Source organism: Stigmatopora nigra, chromosome 4 (genome assembly GCF_051989575.1).
Source record: "Stigmatopora nigra isolate UIUO_SnigA chromosome 4, RoL_Snig_1.1, whole genome shotgun sequence".
NCBI lineage: Eukaryota > Metazoa > Chordata > Actinopteri > Syngnathiformes > Syngnathidae > Stigmatopora > Stigmatopora nigra.
Window position 1 is genome coordinate 10,145,201 of NC_135511.1, and position 15,431 is coordinate 10,160,631.

Sequence of the window (15,431 nt, forward strand, 5' to 3'; positions counted from 1 at the left end):
TGGGTTTGAGGGTTTGATCCCGGGCCAATCCTCACTGTGTGGAGTTTGCATGTTCTCCCTGGACTTGTGTGGGTTTTCTGTGGGTACCCCAGTTTCCTTCCCCTTTACGATTGGCTGTGCCCCGCCTGGTACCCGAAGTCAGCATGGGGCTCTTGCACCCCCCGCATCCTTTGTGAGGATAATTCAGATAATAAATGAATAAATATTCGTAAATTATTATTGATATGATATAATTCATGGGTTTTTATTCCTTCTTCGAGTAAATTTAGTTAAGAGCTTGAATTGCGGGGATTTTATTTTGAAGCACGTTTCCTTTAAAAAAAATGTGAACACTATCCCTTTAATTCCGGAACTTGATTACGTCAAAGTAGGTGTTGACGCTCCATGGCCATGTAAACATGATCGATGGTGCAATATTCGTGATCACAACAGCACCTTTTCAACTAAAATTGTTTACCATCACTTTGATAGAAGCGGTAACGAGAGCAGGTGAAGGGATAAAGAGATTTAAATGAGCGTAAACGTGGTTTTAAGTGATAATACCTTTAACTACTGTCTTCTCTCAGTGTTTTTGAATAGTGGATTGTTGCCAAAGTGCATGGCGTGAAGTGCTTGCACAGATGTTAGTTATCATTAAATAGCAAAACAACCACACCATGTACTAAAAAATAGAACAGGAATGTAAATATATGTGTGCAGTGTTATAAAGTGTGTTTAATTTCTTCACTGTTGCTCCTGCAGGATGATCTACATCATCATGGGGGTATCAGGGTCTGGGAAGTATGTATGTCTATGTGTCACAAATGGCAATGATTGTACTTTTTGTTTGTCACTCTGTGGACAGCACCAAACTAAAATAAAAGGTAACTGCTCTGTTGTGTTTTAATGCAGAAGCTCTTTGGGGGCCGTCCTATCCAAAGAGGTGATTAAACCCATCATTTGAATCATGAATCTCAAATTAATATTTGGTCATGTCATCACCTGGACTTGCCTGTTTTATGTGTGTTTTTATATTAGCTAGGCTGGCCGCTTCATGAAGGCGACAGCTTCCATTCAGAGGAGAATGTGGCCAAAATGGCTCGTGGAGAAGCACTCACCGACCAGGTTAGTGGGAGTTCGTCAGTGCAGCGCCCGGTCATGAAATAAATGAATTGTTTTCTTGCAAATATAATGTTTTGATTCATCTTTTCAGGATAGGTTTCCTTGGCTTCTGAGACTGCATGATGTCATTGAAAAGTGAAGTAGACACACGTACACAAACAAATGATTACATTTGCAGAGGGTTAGTAATTAAAAGCAAAATTGTACCAAAGTTAATACTGCATCCGTCAGGAGCATACACATAGATCATTTGGAAACATATTACGATACCTCAAACATGACACAAATTGTTATAACTGCACATAATGACTCCAGTGATTGCTGCAAAGAAGAGGCACAAGCAAAGTAAAACTTGATGCCATATTACCAGTAAGAAAATTCCTTTCAACCCCTTCAATGTCATTTCAGCACATGTTGAAAATCAGAAATGGCTTCAAGCAAAGTAATTTTCAAGTGAGCTGTCTCAATATCAAAGCCTCCAATTTCTAAGCATCAATCAAACAAAAGACATGTTGCCTTCCCTCAAGCTACCCTAGTCATATACTTTTTTTTATGCAACTCCATAATGTTTATTTGCCTCTTCCACAAAGACTTCCAATTCTATCACTTTAAACTCAATTTCATGCTTGCATGCTCTTCAAAGCTTGCCATGGAACAATCCAATAGTGCTACCTATAAAACCTAATATGCCATTTACACTTCTTGCCAATAACATTACAGAACATGAGATGTTGAATAATGCCAATGCATGATTTATAAAAAAAATATAGCTTGTGGTTATTTGAAACCATGAAATAGATTTCTATCAAAATGTTGATTGTGTGTGATCTTTTTCTCAGGGAAAGACGTTCTGGGTCCGATGCACTTGTAGCCTGCTCAGCCCTCAAGTGCCTATACAGACTCATCCTCCTCCATGGTGCCAAAGCCTTGTCTACCTCCACCTCCTCTCCTCCACTTCCCCATTCCCTCCCTGACATCTTCTTTCTCTACTTGCACGGAGATCACAAGATCATCCGTCAAAGGATGGTTAACCGTAGAGGACACTTCATGAAGCCAGACCTGCTGGACTCCCAGTTTAATGTCCTTGAGGCCCCTGGGGATGGGCAAGAGAACGTTGTCCAACTGGATGTGAGCATGAGCCTCACTGACATGACTGCACAGGTGGTGAAACACTTCAACAGCCTCAAGCCTTTAAGACTGAATATCCACTAACAGAGAAATCACCACTGTACATGTGACTTGTACCTAATGTTGTGATTAACTTGTGATTGAGACACACTTATTTCTGGCAAACATCCATGTTGAAACCATTTCCCCCCACTTGTGTCCAAACCTAAATCCATCTACTATGGCCCAGTCGCATATCTCAACCAGAAATTAAAGACATGAACACATAATTCTTCACAATAAAGTGTACGTAGCATACACACCTCATCACACAAATGTCGATAATTCTTCAAAAAGATTACAGAGCACACATTATCAAGTGCATAGCATGTTCTTTTGTATTATTATTATTGGGCACAGCTAAGAGAAATGCTGTGCTTAATGCTTGTTTTGAAAATCAAAATAAATGAATGATAATATTGAATGTCTTCTTTCTTGGGAATTGCATGAGGGAATACAGTTGATCCAGCATAATTGATTAATTGTAATTAAATTATGAGCTGGAAAAAACAATATGAATCAAAGATAGATGGCGGATAATTTATTTGACTTTAACTTCATTCTTACACATTATTAAAGCATTCCCCACGAGTATGTGGCCAAAAAGCGGATCTTTCCTTTTTGACACTTCTGTCTTCCCGTAAATGCAGGTAGCAGCTAGCAATGCAAAGCTAACCCTTTAGCTCCAAACAGGTGAAAGTGAGACTTGGATAACTTTTACAAACGTTTCCACTCTTCGACATAAATCGCCGAAAGCATAAAAAACAGTGAGCGTCATTTTCCTTCCTCAATGGCCGTGGTGTATCGGTATTTATGTCCTCGAATGAAGGCTTAGGGGGAAAAAGAAGCCGGCATTTAGCTTTTGTTGAAATGGAGATGCTAAGCGTGGCTAGCCACCTTTTATAACATGTCAGCTTTTTCTACTTTAAATCAACATCGATTTGTTTGCATATTTCGTCTCACTGTTGCATTAAGATGGTAGTCGTTAGAACGTTGTCCTTACACCAGTGACGGTTTTCATGTCATCGTTCTTAGGCTTCCTCAATGGCATCGTCAGCAATTATGGTTCCCACCACCGCCTCGCGTTTTGCCCTGCTTCAGATCGACTCGGACTCCGAATCGGACGTCCCTGGGGCCAGAAAGACGGGAAACAAAGCTGCCGGCTCGGCCAAGCAGCGTCCGGGGAAGACTGCAGGAGGCAAAGCCACTCAGGGGAATGACAAGAAGAAGGAGAAGAGTAAGAAGCAGAAGAAGGAGCAAACTGAAGCCAACGAGGTGGGATAAACGTCTCCTGAGTTAGTTCAATCCATGTGGCAAAGATCAACAATCAGAGTACCCTTTTCCTCCAATCTTAATGATTACTCACCCCAGCATGTGGTGCATGCAACAGACGTATTGTAGTTAGGCTGTGGATGCTCCACATCAAAAACTATGTGGCTAGGAATATGAAAGCTTCCTAGTAGTACTTGAAATTGTATGCATCCCCTACTGTTATTTCCACTTCAGCTTCGCAACCTGGCCTTCAAGAAGCTCCCGCAAAAAAACCATGGACCATCGCCCAACATAACACTTTCTGAAATAGCCGGCGAGATTTTGAGAGCCGCACCGGCGGAACGCATCCCCGCTTCAGAGTCACAGCAAAACTGGCAGCAGTGGAAGCAGAAAGATGAGCAGGTAAGGACCAGACTGCGCTCTCCACATCTCACGTCTAGAACACGTCTTCTCTCTCACCGAAGATGACATCAGAGCTGTACGAGGCGGACTTGGAAAAAGCTTTAATTCTGAGCAAATTGGAGTACGAGTCAAAAAAACAGGCAAGCACACACAATCCATTGCATACTGCCCCAGAACATACGACTAGTGGAGTACCCCATGTGATTTTTACAAGTACAATTATAGCGCAATATAGAAAGTATCATAACAGTGAGTGTACATGGGTATAATTCACAATGGCACTTTTCCCCCTTTCAACAGGGTGGCAGCAGAGAAAACACATCCTCGCCAAAGTCTCGTAAAGATGGAGGCGGCGGCAGCGGCGGCAAGGAAAAGAAGAAGAAGAACCCGCAGGCCAAAGACAAAAAGACTGTCTCGCTGAAGGACTTCCAGGCTGAAGGCAAACCAGGTCCGAATACGTAACCCCAAGATCATAACAGTTGGAGCATGTTTAAAAAATGTTAAATTTGTGTACCTTTGCTCTTTGTAGAACATACGAAGCGGAAACAGGAGAAAGAGGTCAGTCGCTCACACAGGCCATTTGAAGATATGTGTGCCTCTCGATTGTTAAAGATTTTCGTTCGGATTTCAAAGTGAAGGTGGTAATTGACACAGTGCCCCCCCCCCCCACCAGGAAGTGGCTAACACCACCCTGGGATTGGGCCAGGAGGATCGTTTCTTTAACAAGCTAGAGGACGACGTCAACCGAATACTGCAAAGAGAGAAGAGGCGAGAGCAGTACAGCGGTGGAAACGGCGGCAAAACCTCGGCTGAACGCCAGCCCGTGAGTGCTCATGCCATAAGAACTTCAACCAAAGTCCAAAAATCCAGCCATTTGTCCTTAATTATTGTACGACGATGATTCATGCTTGCTGTACTTATTAATCAAGCCAGTTTACATAAAAGCTGCAGAGCGTCATGAAGTATTTGCCGGCCTATAAGACCACATAAAAACACTATCAACACTCAATTGGAATAAACAAGCCAAATAAGAATGAAATTTAAGGTGGAATATTCTTTTTCCCCCTCCAACTAATTAAAATTCATTCATATGCCTGCCCCTCCTCTTTTTATGAAATCATAGGACCCCCGTGCCGAGCAGCTTAAGTATGAACTGGAGAAGAAGGACCAGGAGATCCGTGATCTGAAGAAGACCATCACACAGTGGGAGGTGGGCCCCAAAATGTCTCGTATTCTGTGTCATGATTACTGTACGAGCAAGGGTGTCAAACTCAACTATCATTTTAGGGTACTGACAGGTCACTACTGGTAATTTTTAGATCATTACCTATTGATTTTGAGGGACTTTTTGGGATGCCTTCTGGTTATGCGACACCCTTGTTGAAAGAATAAAATGATTTAAAAATGTATGTACAGTATGAATGAACTGAACATTTTGTTGTGTGTGGTAGGCCAAATACAAAGAGGTGAAAGTCAGGAATGGACAGCTTCTCAAGATGCTTCAGCAAGGGGAGAGTAAGTCCACTACTCCATTTCTGTAATTGTTAGGGTTGCGCTTCGGTGAAGACGATACCCGCTCAATTTGGAAATTGTGTGGGTATGGAATACATTTATATAGTTTCCGCCGAGACAGCCTGAACCGTAACAAAAATGGGATCTGTGTTAAATCTATTATTATTTTTAAAGTTTGGCGGCAATGTTAAAATATTTTGCTTGGGTCTTCTTTTGTGTGTAGTGAAAGACAAAGCTGAAATCTTGGTGCAAGTGGAGGAGCTGCTGCATATCAAAGAGGAGCTTTCGTCACAGGTTGTCACATTATAATGACTTTTTCTTATCGGGGACTGAACATTTTGTCTAAGCACAGTAAGGGGATGTTAATAAGTATAAAACTTAAAATTGTACTGAACAGAACTTTAGGTTTAAGTGGCTTTTTTGGTATTACAAATCACCGAGTATAGAGGATTTTAATACGAAAAACTGTGGCGCAAAGTATTGAAGTATACAACTTAATGTTTTCTTTTTCTTTATAGGTGAGCTCACTACATGCTGCTCTGGAACAAGAACGCTCAAAAGTCAAAGGTTTGCAGTCTGAGCAGCCCAAACATCAGGTGACTATGGGTTTGGTTGTTTTTTCGCTCACGTGATTGTTAATCTCTTCACAAATGCATCTTGTTTAAATGTCTAATTTTTAACACTTTTGTGAAGGCTTTGAATGCCACTTCAAAATGTCTGCCTTCAATGCATGTTTTTTTTGTTACCAGGGTAACAAGAGGGGGAAGAAAAATTCCGAGGCAGATCCCTGATGACTCCAATCAAAGTCCCAACTAAAATATGCTAGCAACTAATTTTTTTATGTTGGATTGTCAGCATGTAATGCATGCCTTTACAAAAGCAGAAAATGGTTGTCATTGGTGCCCCCTAAAGGCAGCAAAGTTCAAAATGCCAAAAATGTCTTACAAACTTGGGGTTATCAAATGTTTCTAGTTTGTCCACTGTTAAATAAACTTTTTACAGTGAAAAAAGGTTCCTTTTGTCATTTAAAATTATTATTGGTGAATTATCTAAATATGTTCAATACCATTACATATAAAACTTTTCTGAATTAGGGAAAAATAACAATTCTATTTGAGATGTTTTTTTTATTTATTCAGACTACCATCTTCTTAGTAGAGTGGAGGTAACAAATGGACAGTATCGTGTAGGATGATTGCATTTAAAAAAACGAATCAGTATTGGACAATTTCCTTTAAGTCCAAATGAGTAATATTTTAAACATATTCTTTGGACTTGTCAGGCTGGTAAACAAACCAGGCCAACAAGGAATAAACATTAAATATACAGTTACAACAACAACAAAAAACTATAAATATAAGACTACAGAAAAGAATGAAAGAAATTCAGGATTTATCACATTTACTGTAATATATTTGTCACATGAGCATTAAGAACTCAATTTTATCGCTAGTTTTAATATTCTTGGAAATTATATTTCTAATATTCAGGGAATGAAACAGGCCTTAATTTAAGATAACATTTAAGTGCAATAACAAAACACATTACATTTTAATACTACTACTAACATTAATATAAAAATTTTCCTCATACGGCAAATTATACCCTAATGATTTTTTTCAAATAAATTGATATATTAGAGGCTTTTCAGAAGAATATTACAATCAAAAATCAATATTTTTTTCAAATGATTTACATCCAATTTTTTATTGGTAAAACTACATCCAAATATGTAGTCAGATTTTTTCAACAAAACTAAGAAAAATATTTTTCTCGTCCTAATATTTCACCCCAAATACTCCTGTACACTATTCAAATCAAAATGATTTTTTTTGGTACAAACTAAAGATAATTTTTTTGTCACCAAGTCACTATTCGTAGTGACCCAACAATTAATTAAGAAAATTTTGTCCAGCACTCCCACTGACCTCACACGGCCGCCAAGTCTGGCGTCTCGCTGCCGGTGGACGGATCCAGTGAGTCGTCCGACAGCATCTCGATGCCTGTATCCACCACCGAGTCCTTGGTGGGGCCGACAGGTTCCCTCAACTTCCTTCGCCGTAGCCCGACAGCAGCGCGTGTCCCGTGCGGGGCAGGCGGCCTCCGCTCGCTATAACCGTGGCAGCGGGCCATGGCGCTAATCTGTTGCTCCGTGGGGGGTTTGGCGTTCTCGGCAGACGAAGAGGACGACGGGCTCTGCTGGCGCAAGCGTCTTCTGGAGTCTTTGGACCCGTTTAGTTCTGGGGGAGTTTCTTGGGGGCTCTGCTCAGTGCACTGGGACTCCTTGAGCTGCTTCCTCAGTTTACGGCTGTAGTGCTTGTAGAAGATCAACTCTTTCTCCAGATGCTGTAGCCGATCCTTGATCGACTGCTGGGCTTCTCCTGAAGAGTTGTCTTCTAAAAGTGGATGGAAATGTGCGGGTTATTCAATAGAAATGGTCGAATCCTACAAGCAATTTGCTTCCGATCGTGTATGTATGGGTCGTGTGGTATGCTGACGTTTGAGCTTGCTAATGAGAAAGCGGATGTTTTTTTGGTGCTCCTGTTGCTGCTGGGTGAGTCTGCGGTCGGCGTCCATGGCCAAGTGGTGGGCGGTGGCCTCCAACTGCCCGCGCGCCTCGGCCTGCTCGGCGCATTCAATCTCCAGCTCCTGGCAGTATAGACGCAAAGAAGCTTGCACCTGGCAAAGGTCTACCACCTGTTGCCAAAATAATGCAGCACTATGAGTAAATGTACAAATCAGAGAAATATAAGAATAATTCAGCAGACATTTACTTTTACAAGTAAGGACACTTTGCTTAAAAGATTATGAAGACATAGTTGAAAATGAGGAAAATTGTTTTTGCTCCATCACAATGTTCCTTTAGCGACAGTCAGAGGAATCTGAAATCATGTCTTGACCAGGTATTGCTATCTGGGATAAGGTAAAACAATGACACACTCACTTTACTGAAGTATTTAACGAGCAGCTCCGACACTTGGGCTGGCGGAAGCGCCTTCAGTTTCCCGCGGATGTCAGAGTGGGTGACACTGCTGCCCGATGCTGAACTTTGCATTTTTTCCCGCTTGTCCCGGATGAATCGTTGTTTGAAGAGAAGTTCTGCTTCCAGGACCTCAACAGCTTCGTCCAACTGCTCCTCCTTCAAAACAGAATAGAAAATGGAGCGTACAAATTAACAAACCTCCACAATAGTAGCAAAGTTCGGACATTGTGAGCACCACTGACCTCCACAGTCAGCACCGTGCTGTCCTTGAGCTGTGAATCCAGATAGTCTCTCTTCTTCTTAAGCGTTTCTCTCTCCTTCTCCAATTGGGTCGTGGACGCTTGCTTTTCTTCCAGCGCATCCAAATGCAGCGACACACGAATCAGGTTCTGACTCAGAACCTAAGGAAGAATTGGATACAACAGTACCAATTGCATTAGAATGTATGGGATAGTGGAGTTTGCAACAAAAGCGGATAAAAAGTTCTACTGCTCAGGTGGAGCTACCTGACTGGAGCGCAGTCTCTCGGCCTCTAATGTGCTCCTGCGCTGAAGGCACGCATCTCTGCGCCAGCGCACTTCCTGGCTCTTGCTCAACTCCTGGTCAAGCTCCTGCTGTGTGACACTCCTACGCAACTCAAGCTCCACGGCCTCATCCAACCAACAAGGCGCAGAAGACAGCAGCCACAACTGAGGAGACATACCAGACAGACAACACCTTAATCGCGTGCATCCCAGTGGAAGAAATCTGGTTAAAGCCCCCTATTTTGAGGATGTAGCGTACCTTAATGTGGGCAGACACTTGATCAACCCTATTACTATTTTAGCCCGTCAAAATTCAAGTATTACACATAGTCTCATGCGCCTGTCTTTGAGTATAACTGACGTCACAATATGGCTGCACTTGTGAGAAACTGCCATTGACAAATAGGCAGCAATGTAAACATTGTACCTTTTCCTTTGTTTCCCGCTTGCTTCTACATTCTGGAACGATCTCCACCTACAAAACAAAAAACATACCATCTTGCTCTTTGATTTATTCGCATTTTGTCCTCCGATTATCATGATGCTGATCTTGTATTATGTCCCGGTAGTACATTATCCACACGCTATTTTTCTAAAGAAGTTTTCTTTTTCTTGTTGTACTCTAATTATGAGATAACATCATTGACTTGGTGGTGTCTTTGCGTGACACAACACTTGGAGTTCTTAACTAACCAGTTCGGACTCTCCGGAGTTGTCGCTGCTCTCTGGGCTGGGCTGCCTGAGGGTCTTCAGCAGCTGAGCCCTATTTAGGTCCATGTGCTGCAGGCTTTGACGCAGCGCCAAACGAGCATCACGGGTCTGTTCCGACAGCCACGCCAGAGCGTTGTCGTCTCGTTGATTGCCTGCGCCGTGTCGCACCGCCCCCACCATTTCTTTCTCTGCAGGGTAGAAAAATCTATCTGTTGTACCACATTAATGTGTCGTGAGAAAATGTCTGGAAGGCTCCAGCAAATTAAGCAGTTTCACCACATTTGGTTTGATAACAATGATTGTTTCCCTACGATTACAAAATTATTTTTTCTATCCGCCAGATATACAGTAACAGACAGGTTGGTGGAGTCATTTTTTAAAAAAAAGGTACACACACTAGGTCAGGCGTCAAATATATTGTTTTGGTTCTTGCTTATACTCAACAGAGTAGAGCCTATCCAGCTTTTTGTGATGCATGTCACCAAGACAGCATTATTAGATTAGATAACTTTATTCATTCCGTACTCGGGAAATTTCATTGTTACAGTAGCAAGAGGGTGAGAATGCAGGAGGAGGAATATACGTAGGTAATAAATAAGTTAATAAATAAACAAACAAATACATAAATATATAAATAAATTAAGCCTGTTGGTGAAATATATATATATTTTTCAGATAGAGTTCATGGCTTATTAATTTGGTGAGATTTTTGTATGGTAGTGCGCCATGAGATTGTTTAATGTACTATGAGTGTGAGTGAGGTACACACCTGTCTTCTCCATTTCTTTGACAAGCTCCTCCTTTAGGCTCATATTGGCTGACAGTGTCTGGATCTTCCTCTGAGTCAGACTTTGCCTCAGGTCTTTCACACGACGATGGTCAGCGGATTTTCCATAGGTCCCTAAAAGATTGAAGTAGAAATAAATAGACTTGCATAGGTATGAGGTGAGGTAACAGATCCAAAAGAAATGTGGTACATGTGCCCTGCTGAATTCTTGATGGTGGGTCCAGTGGAAAGGTTTTTTCTTTCAGGGCAGATTTCTTCTGCTTGCTGTTGCAGCTGTAAACAAGAAGGCATTCAACATTGCAATATTAGGCTGTAAACAAGAAGGGATGAGAGTCAAAACTACTTTCAAATGCACTGAATTTCAAGTAAACGACCCATATGAAGTTGAAGTCGCTTTGGCGCTAAGGGGGATTAGTAGTATGGCTTCAGGTAAGAAATTCAATTTAGATGGGGTCTGAGCACAGGAAATTTGATTTTAAACAGGAAAATACAATCTTTCCTGTCCACGTGCATTAATGAAAACATTCAACTGTCTTCAATATCCTCTGAGAATTTGACCATAATCAGATCACTGTGCTCCAACTGACAGAGAAAAATATGGTTTGAATTAATCAGGCAGGAGGGGCTGTTTTTTGTTGACAATCAATACTGGACAAAAAAATGCAATTTTACACATAAAAATCAAATTGAGTACTCATGTCTGGCTGTTATCTTTTTGTTTTGTTATTATAATTAGACAAAAAATGGCTGAGGGAACACCCACTCTTTTTTTCTTTATTCTGGTTGTGACATCACAATCAGAATTGATGATCATTTCTCACTTTTTAATGGTGTGTCAGCACCAAAAAAATCAAATCATAATATCAAGAAAATGTTGTCTTCTTACCCAAGTCCGCTTACAAGGTTGCTGCTTTCTTTGTTTTGTAGATCTGAACTCTGCTTGACCAGAGGACAAAAATCCTTGGCCTCCTCCTCACTCTGCAAGCGTTGGTTTCTCATTTTAAAAGTTGCCATCAGCCTCTCCAGCGACTGGCCACGCAAACCAGGACAAATCTACACAAATGCACGTTTACCACGACATGGGTTAACTTGGCAATGACACTTTAATCGTCTTGTGATTTCCAATTAATGCTGACAATGAAGTTTTATGTCCCTCACCTTACTGGTTAGCGTGTGCCCACAACTGGGTCTTATCAAGCTGGCAATGTGCGGTCTGGGGTGAGAGCTGCAAGAAGTGCCAAGTGGTTTACCCCGCATGGCCATGAGGTCACAGCGAAGGCGGTCAATCAGGATCTGCTGGTCCACCAGTCGCTCCGTCTTGACAACATGCAAAGTTTTTATCGCCACACTTTAGCAATGGCTGAAGATGATGGACAAGGAAAGTGGTGTCCCACCTGTTCTTTGTCGTCACAAAAATTTTGCAGGACATTTTGCTTCTCTAAAAGTTCCTGCACTTCATTTTGCACTTGTTTTAGTTTGTCATCTTTTTGTGCCGAGAGTTGAGTCTCCGTGTCCAAAGACTCCTGGGAAAAGTAAGGAGGTCATTTGATGATTGTTGGGTAAATATTATGGACGACGGTTGATGGTCAGGGGAATATTATGTAGCCTTTCAAGCAGCACATTCATTCATTTCTCTTGCATACGCACACTGTTTTACCAACTTAAAGTGTCTAAAAAGTTTGTGTCTATCTGATGACGAAGGGGCTGCAGGGTCTGTTTTCCTTATCTTCCTCCTCTACTGCACCTGATTTCCCATTTTTTTATCTGGAATACCTTCAACTTCCTCATTAAAAGAGGAGCTAAGAACATCATTAAAATTTCTTTTGATGCAAATCAATGTTTTCGCAAGTATAACAGGTGTTCAAATAAGCAGCTGTATGTTTTCTGAAGGTGACGGCCATAAAACAAAGTCTCAATTGAATCTTGCCTAGATTGATATGAATACTAATATATTCCTAGTGGTTATATAGAACAATCAGTCATCACCTGACACTTCTTGAGATCCTGTCTGAGCTGTACAATGGTGACCAGATGGGGCGACTCTCCTTTGTCCGACCAGCTGATATCTTTGCTTGGATGGCTGATGGCCTTCACTCTCTCCTGCCACTCGTGGACTCTCCGTATCAACGCGTCATTTTGCGTGTCCGTTCTGCAGGCCTCGGTTAGAAGATCCGCGGCTTGATGCACAAGTGATGAGTAGAGGGCCTCTTCTCTGTGGATCACTTCCTGCTGTAAAATAAAATCACTTCCCGATGGTGTTGGGGGCTCATTGTCATATTTAGGCTGGTCATCAGACGTCAACATAGTGGTTAGAGTCTCATCACAATCAGGTTCCGGTGTTGCCAGTTCGGCATGGTGATAAATACGGCGAGATTTTGACGCAAACTTGAGCACGCTTAAGCTCTCGGCAAAGCTGTGGTGAGAGGGACTCACGCACGCCACCATGAGGGTGCAGGCGTTACCGCCCAGCGAGTCCCGTAGCAGCCGGGTAATCTTTGCGTGGCGGTATGGAATGTAGGAGCTGCGTTGTCTCCCGGGGTGGGCCAAGGCCCGGATGACGTTTCCCAGGGCTAGCAGATCTGTGTTGATGTGCACCGACTCTTCAAAACGGACGCCCGTGTTTCCCGTCTTGCCCACGCGCTCTGAGCCGGCCAGGTCCACAACGCAAAATTTCGAGAGGCGTTCGGGCCTATCGGGTGCTGCGGGTGGGCTCTGTCGGAGCCACAGCGTGAGGACGGTGTGTGAGCGGCTCGAGTGCTCGTTCATTCGGGTGGCTCCCGTTTGGCGCAACGCGTTGCCCATCTCCAAGACATTAAGGAGCTCGTCGCAGGTGGCGACTGACACTTCCTTGGCGCCGACCACCACTGCACACACACAAATGGAGTTCACCTTTTCAGACATCTGGGACCTTGGACTACTTCTAGTTTAAAGATGACATTTCTGGGATGTTTACCACTGAGAAAGTCAATTTGAGCGGGAAAGTCACATGATTTTATCTCACCTGTGTTCCCCCGAAAATCATCTCTGATCTGCAGTTCTTTGTGAGATGTGTCGAGTTCCAGCAGGTCCCGAAGCTCCTCCTTGTACAGCTCCAAATACGACACCCGCACACCGATGTCCACGCCATTGCATCGCTGCTTGTCCAGCAGTGAGAAGATGTCCTTGGCCAAGCATGAAATGATGCCGCCATCTGCATCTAAAGTATGGTCCCATTAGTATATGCACTGGTGTATAGGTGTGCTAGTGTATTTAGTTATTTTGAAGCCAACAAATTTTGAATGTATTCAAACACTGTTCCATTGACTTTGATAGACGTCCAATTCATTTGGTGCATTCGTTTGGGCTAGAAGTGAATGGTCATGTTTTGAGAAGGGTATGTTTATGGCATGCAATAGGGAGTGATATTTTGTCATTCGGTCATGCCTATGAAAACAAACCCCAATTTTGCAGGCCCCAGACAGCCAATACATTGAAAGTGGGAGGGCTGGTAACAATAGATCACTGCAAACAATGCGGGTTGTACATTTGTCATTATCATTTTTTTCTTATTCCTTTCTGCAGTAAAATTACGACCAGGTCCAGAGAATCACATTCACATTAGCATTACATAATTGCTGAACTTTGTCAGTGGCCTATGAAAAAGATAGATGGTGGAAGGTTACCTCCTTGGAAAGTAGATCTTGAGCCAAAAAGTTTGAACACTCCTGCAGTAAGTCACATGTGGTACCTTTCCACAAATGTGGTATGTTACTAGTGCAATCAGTGGATTGTGATCAGGTGCTTGTCATTTCAGCACAACCCCCATTGGTTAAGGTGTCTGTGGAACAAAAAGCTGCACTTGCAGTGACCCTCCAGGACCGAATTCTAACCTCCTAAGTGACCCAATACACCATCAGACTTTTTTTTATTACATTGGACATTAATTCATTTTCCAATGCATTTAAACTAAATCCTCCCAGTCAAAATGGATTGGACTAAATGAAAATGTACTTTTGACACGTTTGCTTTTACGATTACATTCCACTTGATCACTTTGCTATTTTTGATGAAGATTATGGTGTCTTTGAAGAATTCTAACTTTGAACTCACTTTTTGGGGGCTAATGCACACCATTTAACGCAGCATATGTAAAAAGAATATTCTCAATTTCTCACCCATTTTGTTGCCACCGAGCGTGTAGGTTTTCCCGGAGCCGGTCTGGCCGTAGCAGAAGATCGTGGCGTTGGTTCCATCCAAAAGGCACCTGGTCAGCGGGCGAACGCACGACTCGTACACTTCATCCTGACTGGCGCTCGGCCCGAAAGCATGGTCGAATGAGAAGACCTGGTCGGAGCCGAGGATGACCTGCGGAGCGCCGGGGATCACCCGCAGACATTCCCGGTGGGCGTGCAGGAGCTCCCTGGGCAAGAGGGGCCGCAATCGAACCGCCACCCGGATACGAACCTCGGCCATGACCAAACCCAATGCGATTCTATCGAAAAGGGTTGAACATATTGGATACCGACCCCCAAATGAAGCCCCTTTTCACTTTTCAAAAGATTAAAGTTAGCGAGACGGGACGAAAGTCAAATAAGTGGACTGACAAAAGAAACGCGCGTCACGAACACGTCCTCAGCCGGATTCTGAAATGTTTCGCTCTCATCGTGAAGTTCGTATCTCGAGGACATTTAAATGTATTAAGTTGACTTGATATTAAAAGAATAGTATAACAGAATTAGGGCAAAACGTCTTGCTTATTATTGTTCACCTTTGAGCGTCTGCTGTGGTTGCTCGGTTGCCATGGAAACCATCGCTGGAGTCAAAGAACGTGCGTCAAGTGGAACCTTGATGGGACTTGAAAACATTATAACAGTAAACAGCGCCTCCATTCGAAACCTCCCAATTTTGCAGCCAACCTTTTTTTTCCTGCACAAGTTACACTTTGAATCCAGGTCGGTCCATTTGTGTGGAGTTTGTATGTTCCCCGGGCCTG

The 15,431-nt window shown here is 42.7% G+C and overlaps 3 protein-coding genes across 7 annotated transcripts; 2 read left to right on the forward strand and 1 right to left on the reverse strand.

The window, feature by feature from the left end:
* The first annotated feature begins 375 nt into the window (after positions 1 to 375).
* On the forward strand, positions 376 to 2,687 carry LOC144195912 (putative gluconokinase). 4 transcript variants are annotated; one of them, XM_077715790.1, is made up of 5 exons: positions 376 to 489; positions 845 to 922; positions 1,022 to 1,104; positions 1,193 to 1,236; positions 1,941 to 2,687. In XM_077715790.1, exons 2-5 carry the CDS (start codon positions 886 to 888, stop codon positions 2,311 to 2,313), a joined length of 537 nt encoding a protein of 178 aa, XP_077571916.1. In that variant the 5' UTR covers positions 376 to 489; positions 845 to 885; the 3' UTR covers positions 2,314 to 2,687. The 4 variants fall into 4 exon arrangements, with proteins under 4 accessions (XP_077571916.1, XP_077571918.1, XP_077571915.1 ...); XM_077715792.1 differs by having other exon boundaries at positions 417 to 489; positions 1,018 to 1,104; XM_077715789.1 differs by lacking the exon at positions 376 to 489 and having other exon boundaries at positions 722 to 922.
* Positions 2,688 to 2,868: 181 nt separating this feature from the next.
* On the forward strand, positions 2,869 to 6,430 carry LOC144195911 (G kinase-anchoring protein 1-like). Of its 2 annotated transcripts, XM_077715788.1 has the most exons (12): positions 2,869 to 3,035; positions 3,304 to 3,543; positions 3,775 to 3,942; positions 4,005 to 4,079; positions 4,237 to 4,390; positions 4,472 to 4,500; positions 4,616 to 4,765; positions 5,066 to 5,152; positions 5,394 to 5,457; positions 5,678 to 5,748; positions 5,973 to 6,050; positions 6,204 to 6,430. In XM_077715788.1, exons 2-12 carry the CDS (start codon positions 3,313 to 3,315, stop codon positions 6,243 to 6,245), a joined length of 1,149 nt encoding a protein of 382 aa, XP_077571914.1. In that variant the 5' UTR covers positions 2,869 to 3,035; positions 3,304 to 3,312; the 3' UTR covers positions 6,246 to 6,430. The 2 variants fall into 2 exon arrangements, with proteins under 2 accessions (XP_077571914.1, XP_077571913.1); XM_077715787.1 differs by lacking the exon at positions 4,005 to 4,079 and having other exon boundaries at positions 4,243 to 4,390.
* A 174-nt stretch (positions 6,431 to 6,604) lies between these two features.
* On the reverse strand, positions 6,605 to 14,972 carry LOC144195444 (kinesin-like protein KIF27). The gene is made up of 15 exons (XM_077715088.1): positions 14,614 to 14,972; positions 13,461 to 13,655; positions 12,446 to 13,323; positions 11,854 to 11,982; positions 11,618 to 11,776; positions 11,346 to 11,512; positions 10,650 to 10,732; positions 10,442 to 10,573; positions 9,655 to 9,860; positions 9,389 to 9,436; positions 8,944 to 9,126; positions 8,680 to 8,838; positions 8,399 to 8,593; positions 7,953 to 8,151; positions 6,605 to 7,850 (listed from the first exon to the last, which is right to left on the reverse strand). The coding sequence occupies exons 1-15, from the start codon at positions 14,909 to 14,911 to the stop codon at positions 7,384 to 7,386; spliced, it is 3,498 nt and encodes a 1,165-aa protein (XP_077571214.1). The 5' UTR covers positions 14,912 to 14,972; the 3' UTR covers positions 6,605 to 7,383.
* Between the last annotated feature and the right edge of the window lie 459 nt (positions 14,973 to 15,431).